This window comes from Sturnira hondurensis, unplaced genomic scaffold (genome assembly GCF_014824575.4).
Source record: "Sturnira hondurensis isolate 20B ecotype Veracruz unplaced genomic scaffold, ASM1482457v3 Scaffold0003090, whole genome shotgun sequence".
NCBI classification, from domain to species: Eukaryota; Metazoa; Chordata; class Mammalia; order Chiroptera; family Phyllostomidae; genus Sturnira; species Sturnira hondurensis.
The window spans coordinates 8431312-8449704 of NW_028075721.1; the positions used below are offsets into that span (position 1 = coordinate 8431312).

Sequence of the window (18393 nt, forward strand, 5' to 3'; positions counted from 1 at the left end):
CATACGTTTCTCTCCCTCCCTCCCCTTCTCTATAAATAAATAAATAAATAAATAAATAAATAAAACCTTTTTTAAAAATAAAAATTTAATAATATCAAGGGATAAATTGTTCATTGGCCTTTTGTTCAATGACTCCCCAGCAATCATTCAAAAATAATGAACTTTTATATAGTTTATATAAAAAGTTTTGACTTTCTGCTGTAATGCAGCCCATATTTCCTCCCCTGCCCCATGTCTGGAAATTCTGGTTCAGTTGTTCACAGGGGTTGCTATGAGGATTAAATGACTTAATAAAGGCTAATGCTCTTAGCATAGTGCCCGACGCATAAATGTTCAATAGATGTTAGTTATTGTTCGCTGTTACCAGGGTGAAGTTAGCTACAAACTCCTGTTCCGTCAGCCACAACACCCAGCACAGGCCAGGGCATGGAGTACCATGTATAGGTAGGTGCTCAGTGAGTTCGGATTTCTTTCACACATGAAATATCATAGCCTATTTTATGACTTTAAAAAATGTTCTTCTGAGTATTGATTTAAAAAATCAGCTGTTGCTTCAACCAACTCGACTTTTTGTTTAGTTTATTAATTTCTGCTTTTAGCCGAGTATTCAAGCTTTTTTGTTCGCTAATAATGCATTTTAAGGCAATACATTTTCCTCAGAGCATTGCTTTGACTGCATCCCACAAGCTGACACAGTGGTGTATTCATAACGACCCTGTTAATATTTAAAACAAAAATGCACATAAGGCGCTCAGTACAGCTAGCGCTCAGTACAGGTAGCTGCTTTAACCTTACCTTGTACTCAGCCAACAAGCAAGCACACTTGGCATTCGCAGGATTCCAAGTAGGCACTCGCTTAGCAACCTACCTCCACTCTTGGCGCTTGTAACTCCTCCTCTTCCCTCAGAGGGCGTGGTCTGGCCCTCACGCCCCCTGACCTCAGCCCCCTCCAGGTTCCCATGACAACACGCAACCGCTGACAATACGCAGGTGTGTACAACACATTTTAAATCCTTTATCTCCTTCCGCTCCCAAAAGCAGCTCTGAAACGGCGATGGAGGAAAGTAGTCCCTTGGCAACGGAGTTCTTTTTCTCGAGGAGGCGGAACTAGGGCAGAATTTAAGAGCGGAAGGAACAGGAAGTTCGTAATCCCCGTGGCAGGATTGGGCTTCGCGCTTTCACGGGGCGGGCTTAACTGGGCGGAGGAATCCATCTTGGGGGCCGTGCGGCCCTCTGCCTCCATTTAAGGCGGGGAGAGTGGCGCGCTCGGCAGTTGCTGTGGTTTCCATCGTGGGGTAACCTGCTTAATCGGAAAGCGGGAACGCACTGACATAGCGTCCTGAATCCAGATCCAGGTGTTGGTGGCTGCGGATCCCGAGGTCAGCTGCACAGTGTCCCTTGTTCCGACCAGGGTCGGCCCCCTGTTTTACCTTCGCCACTTGGTATCCATATCTAGGTCGCTCCGGCGCGGCCGAGAAGGCCGCCTGCGAAATGTTCAAAAACACGTTCCAGAGCGGCTTCCTCTCCATCCTCTATAGCATCGGCAGCAAACCCCTGCAGATCTGGGACAAAAAGGTAAGGGGCTGGGGCCGCCGGCGGGGCGGGGCACAGAGGCCGCGCCCTCTCCTTGTTCTGGGGCTGGGGACAGGGTGGCGGGTCGTTGTATCGAGTTGGGGTTTGGGGGAGGCCAGGCGGTTGCTGCTGTGCCCTGTCCCCAGCCAGGTGCAACTGAGGCGTGAGGTGGCGGCGCGGAAGCAGCGGGGCGTATGTGTGGATGAGTGTGGCTGGGGTTTAAGTGTCCAGTGGCCGTCCTGTGGTTTAGGTCAGTGGTCCCTTGCCCCAGACTTGCCTTGGTCTGTCAACTCTTCAGAGCGACAGTTTCCCCATCTATAAAGTGGCGTTGATAGTGCCTCTCACAGCGTCAACTTAGAGGCTGTTTCGGAAACGTATCGATGAAAGCAACTGCTGTTCACTGATTCCACACGTATTTACTGATAAACTGTTTTGTGCCAGGCACTGCGCTGGACAGCAGACACAGAGCCTTTGTTCCAGGCGCCCTTGTGGAGGCGCAGCCAGACCAGTTATCTTTGAGTTTCATTCCTTTGCTCCCTTCCTTTTACCGATTCCAAACAGGTCAGAATTTGGTGGCCTTTGGTACCTGTTCCGCCCGCCCTGTGACTGGGGTTCTGTACTGAGCCTTCCTTCAGTGCCTGATTTCTCCATCAGGAAGGTTGTAAAATGGTGATAAAGGCTTGTCTGGCTTAGTAAGTTCACAGCCGAAGCCAAGCCTCATTATCTTTCTCCAGGCATCCACAGGATGATCCCCTTTGCCGGCCCCAGGAGAGGACGAATAGGCGGCATGTGTGTCCAGCAGCCTGTGGATTGGCTTGCATTTTATTACTTTGATACTTAACATCTCGTGCAAATTTCCTGACAGTCAGCTGTACCATTTTTTAAAAAGATTTTATTTATTTTTTTAGAGTGTAAGGGAGGGAGAAAGAGAGGGAGAGAAACATCAATCTGTGGTTGCCTCTCACGCGCCCCCTACTGGGGACTCTGGCCCATAACCCAGGCATGTGCCCTGACTGGGAATGGAACCAGTAACCCTTTAGTTTGCAGGGCAGCAGCACTCGATCCACTGAGCCACACCAGCCAGGGCCCTTTTTTTGAATATAAGTTAAGGTTGGCACTCTGCTGTGGAAGACTGGTAATTTAGGATATAACATTCTGCTCTCCTCAGGATGAAGAGAGGTGGTTATGTCCAAGGGTGTTTTTATAGAGATGAATATAGAATGATCCAAATAAGCAGCTTGATGTTAACGAAGCGAAGAACTTCAGATTTCATCTCAGAACGACTTTTTGTCTTCCCCTACCCACAGATGAGTTTTGGGCTTCATAGAGATGGGGGGGGAGAACATGGATAGCCTTTTGCGTGTTACCACTGGGAAATTCTGCCTTCTGAAAGCAGCTTTGAGGGTAGTGTGTTCATAATGCCATTTTTATAAGACAGTTGGGAGATTTGAATATAATGAGTTTGGGCTTAATGCATAGGTGAAAAATCTGACCACCCCTGCTCTCTCAAATTGATTCTATCCACAATCTAGAGCTAAATGCCAAGGGCATTGCATGGAAAGCAGTTCCTTAATTTTTTTTCTCCATCTCTGAGGTTTTCAGTTGCACAGTTTTGTTCACATTGGAATAAAACATTGTAAGCTGTGAAATCGCACCTCTGCAAACAGACCCCCACAGTGAATGAACCGGAACTCCCCGTAAGGGCTTCTCTGCTGCAACTTGACTTCGTTATGGGATGTCAGAAGGCATAGAGAGTGGCCTTGAGTGCCAGTTGAACTTGGAATTGAAACAGTGTCAATATAAGGCAACTGCGCTTGCCGGTTTTCAGAGCAGGTCAGAGCCCTTGCTGACGGGACTCAGGGAATTCAGAGCTGGAGGCTTCAGCGTTTCTGTCAGGTGAGACTTTGATCAGGGTTGCCCATTTCAACCTTCTGTGCTTGATCTGGCATGGTTTTTCAAACGCAGCTCTTGGGCCAGTCAACGTGTTTATGCAAGAAATATAAAAGCAAAGTAACCATGGTGCACTGTGTCCCTGAACGCCGCTACAGGTCAGATGGTACCCTAATGACATAAACACCTGTGAAAACTTTACTAGATCAACTGGCAGTTTACATGGAGTAAATTTTGGCAGAGAACACTTTAGAAGAAAGCTCATTTTAAGTAAAATTCTTCCCCTGTGGCAAGGAAAAGAGATGGAGAAAAAGGAAAATGGGCGGGCCAGACTCACAGGCTATATTATAAAGTCCTCAGAAAGTGTTGGGAATCCAGTTTGGTCTGGGAAGCACTGGGAATTGATTTACTTATCAAAGATTTATTGAACAACAGCTAAGTGCTAAGTGATAGGCATTGTGTAGATGGGCAGATAAAAAAAGTAGAGAAGATGTTTTTCCTGCTCCTGGAAGTGAGGACAAAGCTTGATGGAGAAAGGAAAGGACTATCTACATTTATCAAGAAATGACCCTGAGCCCTGGCTGGTGTAGCTCAGTGGATTGAGCACGGGCCTGTGAAGCAAAGGGTCTCCATCCAGTTCGATTCCCAGTCAGAGCACATGCCTGGGTTGCGGACCAGGTCCCTAGTAGGGGGCACAAGAGGCAACCACACTCTAATGTTTTCCTTTTTTCTCCCTCCCTCCCCATCTCCCTAAAAATAAACAAATAACAAAATTTTTTAGCCCTGGCTGGTGTAGCTCAGTGGATTGAGCTCAGGCCTGCGAACCACACAATCGAGGTTCGATTCCCAGTCAGGGCACATGCCTGGGTTGCAGGCCAGTTCACGGCAGGGGACACATGAGAGGCAACCATACATTGATATTTCTCTCCCTCCCTCCTTCCCTTCCTCTTTCAAAAAATAAATAAAAACATCTTAAAACAAAAACACCCGGAAACTTAAAAAAAAAATTTTTTTAAGAAATGGCCCTGACCTTTGCCACTAGGCACATATTGGCTATAGTGTGTATTTTCAGTTATTATTTTGATTTTATAGAACTTTACTGTTTTCCTTCCTGAGTTTATGAAGAGAGAATTTCTCAAGAATAGTTTTGGAAAAGTTAGGCTTGGTTTCTGTTTAGGCTCTGTGTCTCCTTGTGAATGTGAGGAGTGACTGTCATTTTCAAAATGGCAGTGGATCTGCAAACTCCATAATTATGGGCGTGGTTACGTTTGTAACACCTGTGTTTATTCGCTTCTTTGAAGTTCATGTCCCCTCTCCCCATCTCATCCTTTAAATCTCAACTTAAACATTAGTTCACTGATAAATGGCTGGTGTGGCTCATTGGAGTGTGCACTGGCCTTTGGACTGAAGGGTTGCCGGTTTGATTCCTGGTCAGGGCACTTGCCTGGGTTTGGGTCCAGATCCCCAGCTGCGGTATGTGAGAGTTAACTAGGCTATGTTACTCTTGCACATCGATGTTTTACTCCGTTTCTCCCTCTCTTCCCTCTCTCTAAAATACATAAATAAATAAATAAAATGTGGTAAAAAAAAAAACATTTCATTGAGAGCTTCAGTGAAGTACTCCCACTATCCTACAAGTTTCCTAAGGGGAAGAAGAATCTCTTGCCTTGAACCCCCAGCGCTAGAATGCGATCAGACTCCTTGGACTAGTGACCGGGCTCTGTCCCTGTCCTCTGCTGCGCAGCCTGGGCCAAATACTTAACTACTCAGTTTCCTCTTCTTGTGGTAATGCCAGCTCCTTCTCATGGTTCTGCAGATTGAGTGAAGATGTGTGTAAAGTGCTTAGCAGAGTTATGGCATACAGCATTCAACAGGGCAGGAAACTAAGGAATTTGCTCAAGAGTAAAAAAGTTTGTATTTGATCCCAGTATTCAGATGCTGAGGAATGGGAAGTACAGTGAAACCAGACTGATGGAAAATGGAGTGGTGTCACTGGGGCTTTCCCATTCCAGAACCTTGAACGTGGTCTAGTACCTGCTTACCCAGTTCTCCGGGCTCACCTCCCCTGGCCACCTGTCTGCTGAACCGAATGGAGTCCTGCCCTGGCCGGGTGACCCAGTTGGTTAGAGCATCACCCCGATGTGCCAAGGTTGCAGCTTCGATGCCCGGTCAGGGTACATACAAGAATCAACCAATGAGTGTATGAATAAGTGGGACAACAGACTGGTGTTCTTCTTTCTCTCAAATCAGTCAATCTTTTTTTTTAAAAAAAGGAGTCTTTCTCTTACCTTCAGGCTTTTGTACTTGTCCTGGCCCTCCACTGTACCCACCCCCACCTCTACAGTGGTCTCTCAGTCACAGCCTAGAGGCCTAAAGGTGCTTCGGTGGGTTAACTTCTGCCCACGTGCAGAATCTCTCCTTCCTGTTCATCATGGTCAGTCACACTTAAGCTCTCTCTTCCTTGCTGGACTGTAAGCTTTCTGGTAGAAGCCTTTGTAATTTTTCAAGCCAAGAGTTTAGGAGAAACTGGAGGTTACTTAATGTCCCCTTAATTTCTGGGCCCAGAAAGTACTGCATTTATTAAAGGACTCTCATGTGTAATGTAAACATTACTTCTGGTTTATAAAGACTATACTGGGAGGTTCTGCTCCCACTTAATCCCCGTGTCAAACAGCGTTTTCAGTCTTTCCTGGCGATACCCTAAGTCCGTTAGGTGACTTGCGTGTTAGTTCACGCAAGCTGCTCTGCCTCTCTTCCCGCTTCACTTTGCTTTCTCTGCTTTCTCTCAACAGCTGCCGACCCTCCCCCATTCCCAAACTAAATGTTAGAACCAGAGTTTTTGTGGTTGTTGCTGGATACTATGAGATTCCCATTTCCTGCTCCTAATTTTAAAAAATGAAGTCTCCAGGGGGAGGAAAAAACCCTCCCACACACCAGCTTCTAATTAGTAAACCTTGTTGGTGCATGTTAAACTGATGCAATTGGCAGTAGTAGAATCGAGAGCATTTGGACATTAAGGCAGCAGAACTGTTTTTTCAGACCGTGCCCGGTCAGTCTGATGACGCTCTCCATCACTCTGATAGCTCTGGCCATGACTGGGCGAAGGCCTGGCTTTGAAGGCCTGGCACGCACACGTGCCCTTTCAGAGTGGTTAGGAAGAGACTGGTTAGCAACGCACACAGTTGTCCTTTAACTAGGAATTTTAGGTAACAATCACAAAACCCAGTCTGGGTTTGCTGTACACGCCCAGAGTTGTGCATCTGCTCTCTAGACAGAGTCCGTGGTAAGTGTAGCAAAAGGAGAGACACCTTTGGCCCTTTGGAGCCTGCGAGGCCAAGGCCTTGAGTCAGAGCTATGCCCAAATCTCCCCACAGAGGTCTCCCTCTGCCCGTCTTGTGACAGAGTCAGCCCCTAGCAGACTGGGTTTTGCGGAAATGGACAGCTCTCTGGGCAGCTGGAGCCTGTGTCCTGGAGCCAGCGTCATTAAGACTAGGATACCAGATGGCTGGGGCTGGCCAGGATAAGTGGGTGGAGTCAGGGGGAAAAAGGAAAGGTGGGGGTAGGGAATGGCTACAACCCTAGTTTTATTTTTAAAGCACCTGTAGAAATACAGCGCGTTGGCCAGCTTCCTTCCTCTCCTAGTAGTATTTTTTTCCCCTCAGCCTGACCCTCCTCCCTGGGGCTTAAGTCAGTGTTCTGTATTAGTTGCCAAGCAACCAAGGAAAGCCTTGGGGAGGGATTGCGGGAAGGCGTGATGGTGCCCTCCGAGGTGTCCGCAGAGGCTGGGGACCATTCTGATTTGTAGCTGTCAGCAGCCCGATTCCGAAGCTCCTGAAGTATCTCCAGCTCCTAGTGTGGGGGAGGGTTAATTTTTTTAAATGTAAGATTGGCTTTATTTATTTATTGGGAGAATGAAACATTTGGTGGCCACACTTTGATAGTGGGAATGTGTTAAGAAATAAAAAAGAATTAAGTCAAAAATAATTGGCACTTTCTAATTTAGAGAGGGAAGTAAAATAAAACCTGTTTCCACCATGAGCAATAAATGCCGTGCGGTTCATTTTATCTTCATTTCAAAGCCAGGCCTGCCTAGTGACCTCTGACCTGGAAGGAGCTAAGGAAAGGAAGTCACCACTTTCTGAGGCCGTGTGTCTTGTGCAGTCTTGTCAGAAGCTGGACGGAAGGGGGATGGCTTCCTGGAAGACACTGAGATGTGTAGGAGCCAGGCGGCGGGGGCGGGGCATTATGAAGCCTCATCCCAAACTGACTGCCCCTGTCCTTCCTTCATGCTAGTGGTAGAGTCTGGAAGAGGGGCCTGGGGAGGTCCCACCCACTGGGTCTCGGGTCTCTGAGTTATTGCCGGAGCCCTCCCTCCTGCTCCCCGCCCCATCCTACTCTTTTCTCCTCAGGGACTTGTATTTGCAGCCCTTTGAACCCAGTAAAGGAGAAAAATCATAATTTACTAACACATGTTTTGCCATTTATCATGTATACTCTTTTTGCCCAATTTTTTTAGGGAAAAATAAGGATGCCTGTTATACATGGGTGGTACCTGAAATACCAGCATCTGTTCTTGTGTTTTGTGATTGTGTCATAATATGTTAAAATAAATTTCTTGTGCCATAATATGTTAAAAAGTAAATGCTAAAATACCTTTATAATACAAAAAATATGTAAATATAAGAAAGTAAGTAAATGGAATTAAAAAATTAAAACAAAAGGCCCTGGCTGGTATAGCTCAGTGGATTGATCTCAGGCCTTCGAACCACACAATCGAGGTTCAATTCCCAGTCAGGGCACATGCCTTGGTTGTAGGCCAGTTCCCAGCGGGGGACTCATGAGAGGCAACCATGCATTGATGTTTCTCTCCTTCTCTCCTTCCCTTCCCCTCTAAAGAAAAATAAATAAAATCTTTTAAAAAATTAAAACAAAAGACTGTTTTCCCTGAAAGTTTGGGTCAAAAACGTGGGTGCACATTATACATGGGAGCATATTGTACACAGCAAAATTCGGTAATTTGATTTCAGAGCTCTGACAGCTTGTGATATGAGTATACTTTTGCTTTTCTTCTTTGAGGACTCAACTTTCTCCATGGGCAAAGCTCTGCTTAGCTTGTCTCACTACCAGCCATGTTAAAACTCCAGAGGAACTTATGGGCATTGCCTTGGTCCCTCTGAGTCCTGCTGTTCCAGGACCACGTTAGTTAATTCTGTAAGAACTAAGGGTGCTGCTGTGTGGCCGACAGAAGATTCGAGGAAGTCACTAAAAAGTCCAGCTCCGAGTTCACTCGCATCTAAGGCAGAGGCATAGGGACACACAAAGCCAGTTTTGGTGTCCAGCCTGTTGGCATCTGCGTGCAGTGCAGGGCACCGTCTTCTCCAGTGAAGACCTAAGTAGTCAGGTTTGCTAGAGTGAAGTCATCTGCTGGGAACTTCAGGATGGGCAGAAAGCAAGTTCCCTCCCATTTCCTCCCGGTGAAATCTGGCAAAAGGCTATCTGGAGCCGAGGGAGGCTTCTTGCCTGCTCTGGCCCGAGGCACCTTCCAGATACGAGGCCACGCTTTCGAACAGTGTTGGATTCATTGCAACATGCTGAGTGTTAGCAAGAGTAGCCCTTGGGTGCTAATGGCGTAATCCTTTCAACTTAAGCCTCTGTTTGAGCGTTGCCTTATGTACCTTTTAAAGAAGAAAAGGGAAGTTATATTACAGAGAATAATTAGCTACTATGCTATAAAATTGGTGTTTGCATCTGGTTTGATTGCTGCCAGCTCTTATCAATGCGACTGCATAGCATGATTTGGGAATAGTTTCACCACTAATGACTCCATCAACACCGCCTGATCTTCCACAGCAACTGTGGGCTAGCGAATGGTGGTGGGGAATGAGGGAATGAGGTGGGCAGTGTTGGCATGTGCTGCCCAGACCCAAGCCTTTGTGCCCTTAATCTCCCTTGGAAAAGGGCCTCGAGTCCAAAGCAGAAGGGCCTTGGGTGTCGGCAGCTTTGTTTGAGAAGCACTTCAATGTGACCTTTGTGCCTTGAGAACCCCAGAAATGCCACATTGGCAGAGTGCTGTTACGCGTCCACCCAGCAACTGGTCTCTGACAATGGGCCCCAAAGAGTGATTTGTAGGAAAGCATCCTTCCTGCTGGCTGCCCTGTGGGCCTTGTGATGCACCCAGGAGCTCTGGCTTCTTCCGATAATCCGCGGTGGATATGTTATCCAGGAACTTTTTAAAAATCCTTCTTGAAATTATTCATATGTGCCAACTCTTAGAGTGACAAATTCCAGAAGTCAGCAAATATTTGAATGCTTACTTCATGCCTAGCACAGTACTAAGCATTATAGAGATACCAACTATCCTTAATATGCAATTCCTACCACTGAGCTTACACTTTTGAGGAGACAAGACTCCGCAACGGCATCTCGTAGAAAAAGATGGGCGGTGCTATCAGACGTTCCTTGGGGAACTCCATGCACACCTGGAGTGGGTCAAAGTCACGGTGACAGGGCTCAGACATGCTGAAAAATACAATCATCAGTGCCTGTCAGTAACCGAGTGGATCAAAAACTGTGGTACATTTACACAGTGGAATACTATGCAGAAGAAAGAACGAAGGAGCTTCTACCCTTCGTGACAGCATGGATGGAACTAGGCAGCACTATGCTAAGTGAAATAAGCCAGGTGATGAGGGACAAATACCATATGATCTCACCTGTAAGCAGAACCTAATCAACAAAACAAATGAGCAAAAGAGAAACAGAGACACGGAAATAAAGAACAGACTGACAGTGACCAGAGGGGAGGAGGGAGGGGGATAATGGGGGAAAGAAGGGGAAGGAGCAAGTCAGGGAACAGGTGTACACAGACAGTGGGGTGGGTATTGACTATGGGGGTGGGGGGCGGGGCGGGGGTGAGCATCAGGGGGAAAGTGGGACAACTGTAATTGAACAACAATAAAAGGAAAAAGCAGCTCCCAAGCAGACTCGACACTGAGTTCTCTCCCTTGTACAAATCTAATGGAAAGCCAAGTGACTGCATCCTGGATACAACACCCAACATAGCCGTTCTCACTGTCCTTGGGGAAGAAAGAAGGTGTCTTTCTGAAGAATTGTGCTGGAAACCTGGTCTTTTTCACATGTTGATATCCAGACCTCGCTCAGAAGCATCTTTGCACATTCTGGCTCTGTCTCTCTTAGGTGCTTAAGAGTTGATTGCTTGAAGGTATTTTGTCTTTCTAAAATATCGGGAGAGGAGGAGTCTGTGTGGAATTTTGGCTGGTTCCCATCCATTCCTCCTGCACTCGCCGTCAGCAGACGGTGCAGGGTGAAGGGCTGAGCTGTGCTGTCCAGGTGGCTGGAGCCAGGAAAGTCAGAGGGAAGAGAGGTCGGTATAGGCTGAAAGGGCTCACGAAGGCTTATGCATGGGGCATGGAGGGGACCCAAGTTCGTACCTGAAAAAGCAGAAACTCAGGGGAAAGGTGAGGAAGCCTGAAATAAAGCTGGGGGAGTCATGCTGTCCTTTCTTGATTGCCCCTCCTCAAGGACACTTGGCAGTGGCCTTTCTGGCTGAAGCAGTGCATGGGACAGTACGGGGCAGTGGGGACCTGGTAGTGAATCCTGACTCCTGACCCGGGAGCTATCATTTGCACTTCCTGGGTGTCGCTGTCTACGTCCATCAAGTGGAAACAGTGCCCCTCCATTGTGGTTTTTGGTGTTGCTGTTGGCGGGATTAAGTGAGACAATGTGTGTGAATGTTCTCGTGCATAGCGGGAACTCATTGTTAGCTGAGTCTAAATGGAGTTGATTTCTTTGGGTAGAAATGTACCCTGATTTGTAGATTGCCAAGCTGTCTGTGACCCCTGTGGTGGCCGCTGGACCCCATACGGCAGTAACAGCATGGTGTACTTACACAGAAGCTTCAGCGTAGTGCATCTCGAACTTCTGTATTATGCCCCTTTGGGCCAGTGTGGTTTTCTTTAAATGGTCCCACTCAGCCTTCAAAATCTTAGCAAAGTTGTTGCCAAATATTTCAGTACTTATTTTCTTCCTCACAGGTGCGGAATGGCCACATCAAAAGAATCACTGATAATGACATCCAGTCCCTGGTGCTAGAGATTGAAGGGACCAATGTCAGGTAGGCTGCCACTCTGTTCTCCCAGAGACATTGCCCCCCGGGGAGGCAGGGCATCACTGGGGTGCACGGCACAGACTGCCTGGTGTGAGTGCAGGAGCTCACCTCGGGCAGGTGCCTCGGCCCCCTCTGTAAAATGCGGGTAATAACGGGGCATCTTCCTTCTAGGGTTATGTGAAGGTTAGATAAGCGAATGTCTCCGAAACACCTAGAACCTGCTTAGCACGAATTAAGTGCTGTGCAGGTATTCGCTGTTGCTCATATTTCACCAGGGTGTGTGTGTGTGTGTGTGTGTGTACATACCTGTGCAGGTTGGGGGAGTGTTGCTCGGATCCTCCAGTGGCTGGCCGCTGGGCTTTCTGGTGCCACAACGGTCTTCTGGTTTTCTGTCATTTGTTGGTTTTCGTGGATCTTCTGTCACTTGAGAACTTTCTCAAATCCACTGGTGTGACTTTGCTTTTCAGGTATTCTATTGCTGATGTCTAGTCCTGTGCTGAGCTTCTGTTTCCGAGTCCAGCATTTTTTTAAAGTACTAGCTGACCTGAGGGTTGAGGGGCCCATCGGTCAGGGAATCCAGATCTTTCGGCTGTTCCCCCCGGTGCACGCCCCACACCGCGTGCCGCCACTGTGCGTGCCGCTGCTGTGGGTGCTGCCGGGGAGGGACTAGGAGTGTGTGTTGGTGTCTCCTCTTCCCACAGCACCACGTACATCACGTGTCCTGCAGACCCAAAAAAGACCCTGGGGATTAAACTTCCATTCCTTGTCATGATTATCAAAAACCTGAAGAAATATTTTACCTTTGAAGTACAGGTAAGTGTGTACCTGGGAAGGTGCATGCTCTTGGCTGTCCCAGAGGGGTGTCCCATCAACCTGCAGGGGAAAAGCTCCCTTGGGAAGTACCTCTGTCCTTCCGTGTGTCTTCTCTTCTGCCTGATCCGTACACTTGATTCAGCCCTAATTTATTTATTTATTTGTTTGTTTGTTTATTTTTATTATTGTACAAGTACAGTTGTTTCCATTTTCACCCCACCATGCTCCTCACCCCACTCATCCCTGCCTCCCACCCTGTAAACTACCCCATTTGGCTTGGTCCATGTGTCCTTTAAACATGTTCCTTGGTGGCCCTTCCCCCTACTGTCTCACTCCCCCCACCCTCTGATAACTGTCAGTTNTTTATTATTGTACAAGTACAGTTGTTTCCATTTTCACCCCACCACGCCCCTCACCCCACTCATCCCTGCCTCCCACCCTGTAAACTACCCCATTTGGCTTGGTCCATGTGTCCTTTAAACATGTTCCTTGGTGGCCCTTCCCCCTACTGTCTCACTCCCCCCACCCTCTGATAACTGTCAGTTTGTTCTTTATTTCAGCATCTCTGGTTGCATTTTGCTTTCAGCCCTAATAATTGTAACATACATTTGGTATTAGTAATATAATTTAATGCCAAGTTTTTAAAGAGGTGTACTAGGCCTTGCTGGTGTGGCTCAGTGGACTGAGCGCCGACTTACGGACTAAAAGGTCGCCAGTTTGATTCCAGTCAGGGCACCTGCCTCGGTTGTGGGCCAGGGCCCTGGTTGGGGGCGTGCGAGAGGCAACCGATCAATGTTTCGTTTTTTTTTTCTCCTTCCTTTCCCCTGTCTCTAAAAACAAATAAATGAATAAAATATTAAAGAGATGCAGTAAGTCTAATCTTAGTGACAAGATTTCAAAGCTTAAGGGTTAGAGTAGGTCCATGTGGGGAGTCACGGTTTAATACTGGGTTATCGTTGGTCTCTATTTTAGCATTTTTTACTTTTTAAGGGTGTTTATGAAATCATTTTATGGCCTGAGAGCCTGATGAGTGTGTCATATGTCATAAGCAGCTGGCGTTGTCTTGGCAACAAATAAGATGAAATTGCTACTTCCAGGCCATCTTCACCCAGTGTGACCTGTGTCTGGTCTGTTTGTTCTCCCTTGGGTCTCAACCAGGAAAACCAGCCTTTAGGGGTCAGGTCCTTGCCTGTCCAAGATGGTCAGCGTCTTCCAGGGTGGAGTGAATGTGACTTGTGTGCACGTCACAGGTACTGGATGACAAGAATGTGCGTCGGCGGTTCCGGGCGAGCAACTACCAGAGCACCACGCGGGTCAAGCCCTTCATCTGCACCATGCCCATGCGGCTGGACGAGGGCTGGAACCAGATTCAGTTCAACCTGTCAGACTTCACTCGCCGGGCGTACGGCACCAATTACATCGAGACCCTAAGAGTGCAGGTGCCGGGTCCTTGTCCCGATGGAGCCTTGAATGGGAGGGGGTGCTCTCTCCCTGGCTGTGTCCCATGTGGCACAAGAGTGGGTTTCTGGCTTAAGCTTCCCAGGGACTGTCCAGGGGGCTTTGACCTCAGAGGGTTCTGGCATGGATTCCGGATTCGGCTCAGATATGGTGGGGGAATATGACAAGCAACTCTCTGTCTTGTCAGAGTCCAGCCCAGGCCGGTCCGAGGAGGCGCCAAGGGGATGGAGCTTTGACAGCACCATGGGGTGGGGAGCTCTAGGAGAGTCAGGAAATGAGGAAGGACAGTCATGCTTGGTTTCTCAAAACCAGTCCTGCACCCCCAGATCCACGCCAACTGTCGCATCCGACGGGTCTACTTCTCAGATAGACTGTACTCGGAAGATGAACTGCCAGCAGAGTTCAAACTCTACCTCCCGGTGCAGAACAAGGCCAAGGTGAGCCAGCCCCTCTGAGGAAGACCCGTCAGCGAGGTGGGGACGCTGTGCGCTGTGTGCGACACAGCCTCTCCACGCTGACATGGAGAACGGACTTCCTTTCCATCGTACGGTCTGACTCGGGGTTGGTCCTGTGAAGGGGTCTGTTGTTCTCCCTCCATCTACACGAGGCGACCTGCGCCTCCTCAGGCAGGGGCCTCATGCCGCTCCCTGCCCACAGGTCTTCTTCTGTGGGACCCTCCGTCAGCCCTACCTTGGGCCCCTCCAGCACAGCGGTGGGTACCGGCCCGCCTGCCTGCCGCTGACCGATGCGCATTTCCCTGCAGCTCAGCAACCCCACTCGGTGTCACAGAGGTGGGAGGCCATGGCACTGACCCTCTGTCTTCTAATAACCTGAAGTGATGCCTCTTTTCTGTCTGTTTTTTCTCCAGCAATAACTGGAATACCATGGAAGGGATGGACCCTGGGCCCGACTCTTGTTTTAAAAAGGAAGCTATCTGGAGGACAATGCAGAAAAAAAATATTTATATTAGTTCACTGTGCTGTGGTTCTTTTATCTCCTACTGAGTGTCCCTTGTCGTGGACGCCAGTGACCACGCCGTCCGTAATTGCATTGTAAGTATGGGGGGTACCCGACTGCCGGAGTCTGTCCTGCCGCCCACCCCAGCGTGTGGGGAGGTACGTTACCACGAGCTTACAGAATTAAAGTGTCAATTTCAGACCAACATGTCTTTCTATGGTTTGTTCTTTGTTATTTGTTATTCAAATATATGTATATGCTGTGTAATACTCAAAATCCGGAAGTGAATAAAATGTTATATTCTTGGTTTGTACATTTGTTCTTGGTTTGTGTCTGTTTTAATGGTGACATTTCTCTTTCCTTTGTGGTATGAAAATAGAACTCTTTCCAAAGAGCGTCCCATGCATTCGTGCCGTGGAATAGCTGGCAGCGAGCACTTAAAGAACAAGACCAATCTGTAGATAGTGCTTGGGAACGACTTCCAAGGTAAACGGATGGAAAAGCCCAGGAATAGCTCATGACTAATGGAGATATCTCACTAGGGGCTGCATCCTGCATCGAGCAAAAGACAAAACGGCACCTGGTCCCGACTGCCCTCTGTCCCAGTCAGCAAGCAGGGCCCCTCAGCATTGGGACAGGTCACCACCTCCCTATTCGAGCCCCACACGGAGTAAGTACCTGCCCTGAATTTAGGAACTTACGGGAAACCGGTTTCTTTAAATACTAGGCTCACATGAGAGACCTGACACCCTACATCACATGCCCAGCTCTCACTTACTCTGGGGCGTATACTCGATTAGACAAAGAATTACATTTACAAAAGTTGGCCTGGCCCAGTAGCTCAGTTGGGTAGAGCATGGTCCTGATAGTGAGCCAAGGTTGCAGGTTTGATCCCCAGTCAGGGCACATACAAGAAGCAGCCAGTGAATGGGTGAATAGGTGAAACAACAAATTTCTCTTCTTCCTCCTTTCTCTCCTCTCTCAAATTAATAGGTAAAATTTTAAAAATAAAAAATGAAAACATGCAAGTTAAGCACTTACGCATGCTACAACTCTTCCATATGGGACATGGCTGGGGGAAGCAGTTTGGGGGCAGAGAAGAGCATATACAGATGTTTCTAGATGGCCCTGAGGGGTACACAAGACTAGTAGAGTGACCGCATCTGGGAGGATGGTTAGTGTATCATACGTTTTTTACACTAAAAATACTATTTGGGGGAAGGTAATATTTGTGTAATAAAAATGTCAGTCAAAAGCAACAAAGGGCCGTCCCAGACACGGTGCTCCCCCCAGCCAGCCGCTCGCTCTGGGTCTGGAGCCCTTCCAAGGGAGGAGGCTGGATTGTGGGCGGAGCCACTCGGACTGATTAGATGTGAAAACACAGAGTGCTAAACTCGTCTTTGCCATTGCTGCCTTCTGAAAAGTCACGGGGCCGCCTTCTGAAAAGTCAAGAGAGGCTCCCTTCTCCCAGGTCCTTACCCTCCAGAGTCTGCTCTGGGTCAGCACAACTAAATCTCCCAGGAGGGCAGGGCTGCAGGAAGTGGAGGGGTGGACAGGAAAGTGCCTCTCTGCTACCTGGGGTGACTCAGTTTCCATTTCTCACAGCTGTCAGGTGTCTGGCACAGAGGTGAGCTCACCCAGGCCTTTGTCTCCTGCTGACACCCAGACCAGAGCCTCCTTTCCTGGGGGAAGGCAGAGGCTGCCCTTCTAGAGTCACCTTCTCTGGACAGTCATTCAGTGTCCCAGGACACCCATCAGCTCAGGTGACAGCTGCTCTTCCAGGGCCAGCCCCGGCCTCCCCCGAGCAGCTTCTCGTCCTTCCGTATCAGTCTTCCTGTCGTTTGACTTCACGTGTCCGCCTCCCTCGCTTTCTGGGTTATGGGAGGCGTTCTCAGAAATGAGTGGGGGGCAGGGTGGTCGGGGACTTCAGCAGAGCTGCTTGTCTCGGGCCAGTGTGGAGTGAAATCTCCCCTCCAATCTGGACTCTGTTGCGAGATGAAAGACGCTTTTGTGGGGAGCAGGAACCCCCGGTTAACTTTTGGTCTCCCACGGTGCCGGACACCAGCGCGGTGCTCCCGACGGCCCGGGGAGGGACAGTAACGCACTCTCCTCCACACAGAGCCCCCTTCACCCAGCACTTGTCAGACTATGTATGGCCATTACCTCACCGCCCTCTCTGGGCTGGAAGGCAGCAGCTGTCGGCTTTCCAGATGCTTCTCATAGCCATCCGAGAGGAAGTGAGGGGGCGTCGAGGGTGATGCGATGGATTATCTAAGCTGGCCCTGGGCCAGCGGGAGTTGTGGCACCAGCGACTGCTCAGCCCCTTGCCCTCCACTTTCCAGTCCACCAGGGAGATGACGACGGCCAGGGAAGCCAGGGAAGGAGCGAGCAAAGGGCAGGCGTGGAGGCTAGAGGCCTTTGTTGCGGAGCTCAGGCCCCAGGGATCTCAGCTCGTGGAAACTGGAGCAGGTGGTCGTGTTAGCCAGCACCTCCGACACCGTATTTTAGAAGGAATTGGCTTCCCAATGAGAGTTAGTTAATTGGCGTGAACTTGAGGGGGCAGGTGTACAACTATTCCCAACAGGGCTTGTCCTGGGGGAGAGCAGACCCACTTGGCCCTTACTTGCCACTGGCCCATTGGCTGTTTCCCACAGCCAGCCCCGCCCCTTCCTGGGGCATCTCCTGGGGAGGTGGGTGCATCATAAAACAGCCCCCAGGCTGACTCCCTAGCCCCTCGGCAGCTTCAGCCCAAAGCCTCAAGTGCCAGAGGATTCACTGAAAAATGTCCCGGAGCTCGCGTCTGAGTCCCCTTTGCCCATTTTACTGAGGAGGACACACAGCTCAGAGAGATGTGGGCTCGCCCCGCCCTAGCAGTGGCAGGGGCACGGTGAGGGCTCGGACTGCACGATGGGGGTCCTACGCCAACCCTGCCCTCCCTTCTGTTGGCGTCCCCCTGCCTCCTGGGTGGCCAGCAGTGCCCTTTTTATAGAGGACATTGACCGGTCAGTTAAGGTCCCCCTGGGTGTCTGGGCTGGGCCAGACCTGGCTGCTCAGGAGGGGTCAAGGTCTAGACTCAGCGCTGCCCCTGCAGCGAGGGCTTGCCTGGCTTGTCACTTCTCCACTGCCCATTCGCTGAAGGCCAGGGCCTGGGCTGAGGGTAAAAAGCTGGGGGCCACGGTTTGTATTTCACTAACGGACCATAAAAGTGACATATGCCCCTGGGAAATTCAAATCATACAGAGAACACGAAGAAAGGCGCAAGTCCCGGCTCCCATTCCTGAACTGATTGTATTATATTTGAATGGGTCGGGAAAAGTTTTAACTTCTTTACAGGTACTTGGTTTACATGTAGGTAAAATGATGATTTCGTTTTATACATTTTTAAAAAGATTTTGTTTATTTGTAGAGAGGGGGAGGGCAGGAGAAAGAGAGGGAGAGAAACTTCTATGTGTGGTTGCCTCTTGAGTGCCCCCCACCGGGGACCTGGCCCACAACCCAGGCATATGCCCTGACTGGGAATCGAACTGGTGACCCTTTGGTTTACAGTCTGGTGCTCAGTCCATTGAGCTACACCA

At 49.1% G+C, this 18393-nt stretch overlaps 1 protein-coding gene across 2 annotated transcripts; it reads left to right on the forward strand.

Moving 5' to 3' along the window:
* Nucleotides 1-1214: 1214 nt before the first annotated feature.
* CFAP20 (cilia and flagella associated protein 20) lies at nt 1215-15124 on the forward strand. 2 transcript variants are annotated; one of them, XM_037041615.1, is made up of 6 exons: nt 1215-1575; nt 11517-11596; nt 12292-12403; nt 13654-13842; nt 14174-14298; nt 14730-15124. In XM_037041615.1, the coding sequence occupies exons 1-6, from the start codon at nt 1492-1494 to the stop codon at nt 14863-14865; spliced, it is 726 nt and encodes a 241-aa protein (XP_036897510.1). In that variant the 5' UTR covers nt 1215-1491; the 3' UTR covers nt 14866-15124. The 2 variants fall into 2 exon arrangements, with proteins under 2 accessions (XP_036897510.1, XP_036897511.1); XM_037041616.1 differs by having other exon boundaries at nt 1219-1575; nt 14188-14298; nt 14730-14807.
* Nucleotides 15125-18393: the final 3269 nt, after the last annotated feature.

Excerpts from the sequence above, each read along its gene's own strand:
- CFAP20 (XM_037041615.1), top strand. The coding sequence starts at position 1,492 with ATGTTCAAAAACACGTTCCAGAGCGGCTTCCTCTCCATCCTCTATAGC. Across the intron at positions 12,404-13,653 it reads ATTTTACCTTTGAAGTACAG|GTACTGGATGACAAGAATGT; the intron begins GTAAGTGTGTAC and ends TGCACGTCACAG. Across the intron at positions 13,843-14,173 it reads TCGAGACCCTAAGAGTGCAG|TCCTGCACCCCCAGATCCAC; the intron begins GTGCCGGGTCCT and ends TCTCAAAACCAG.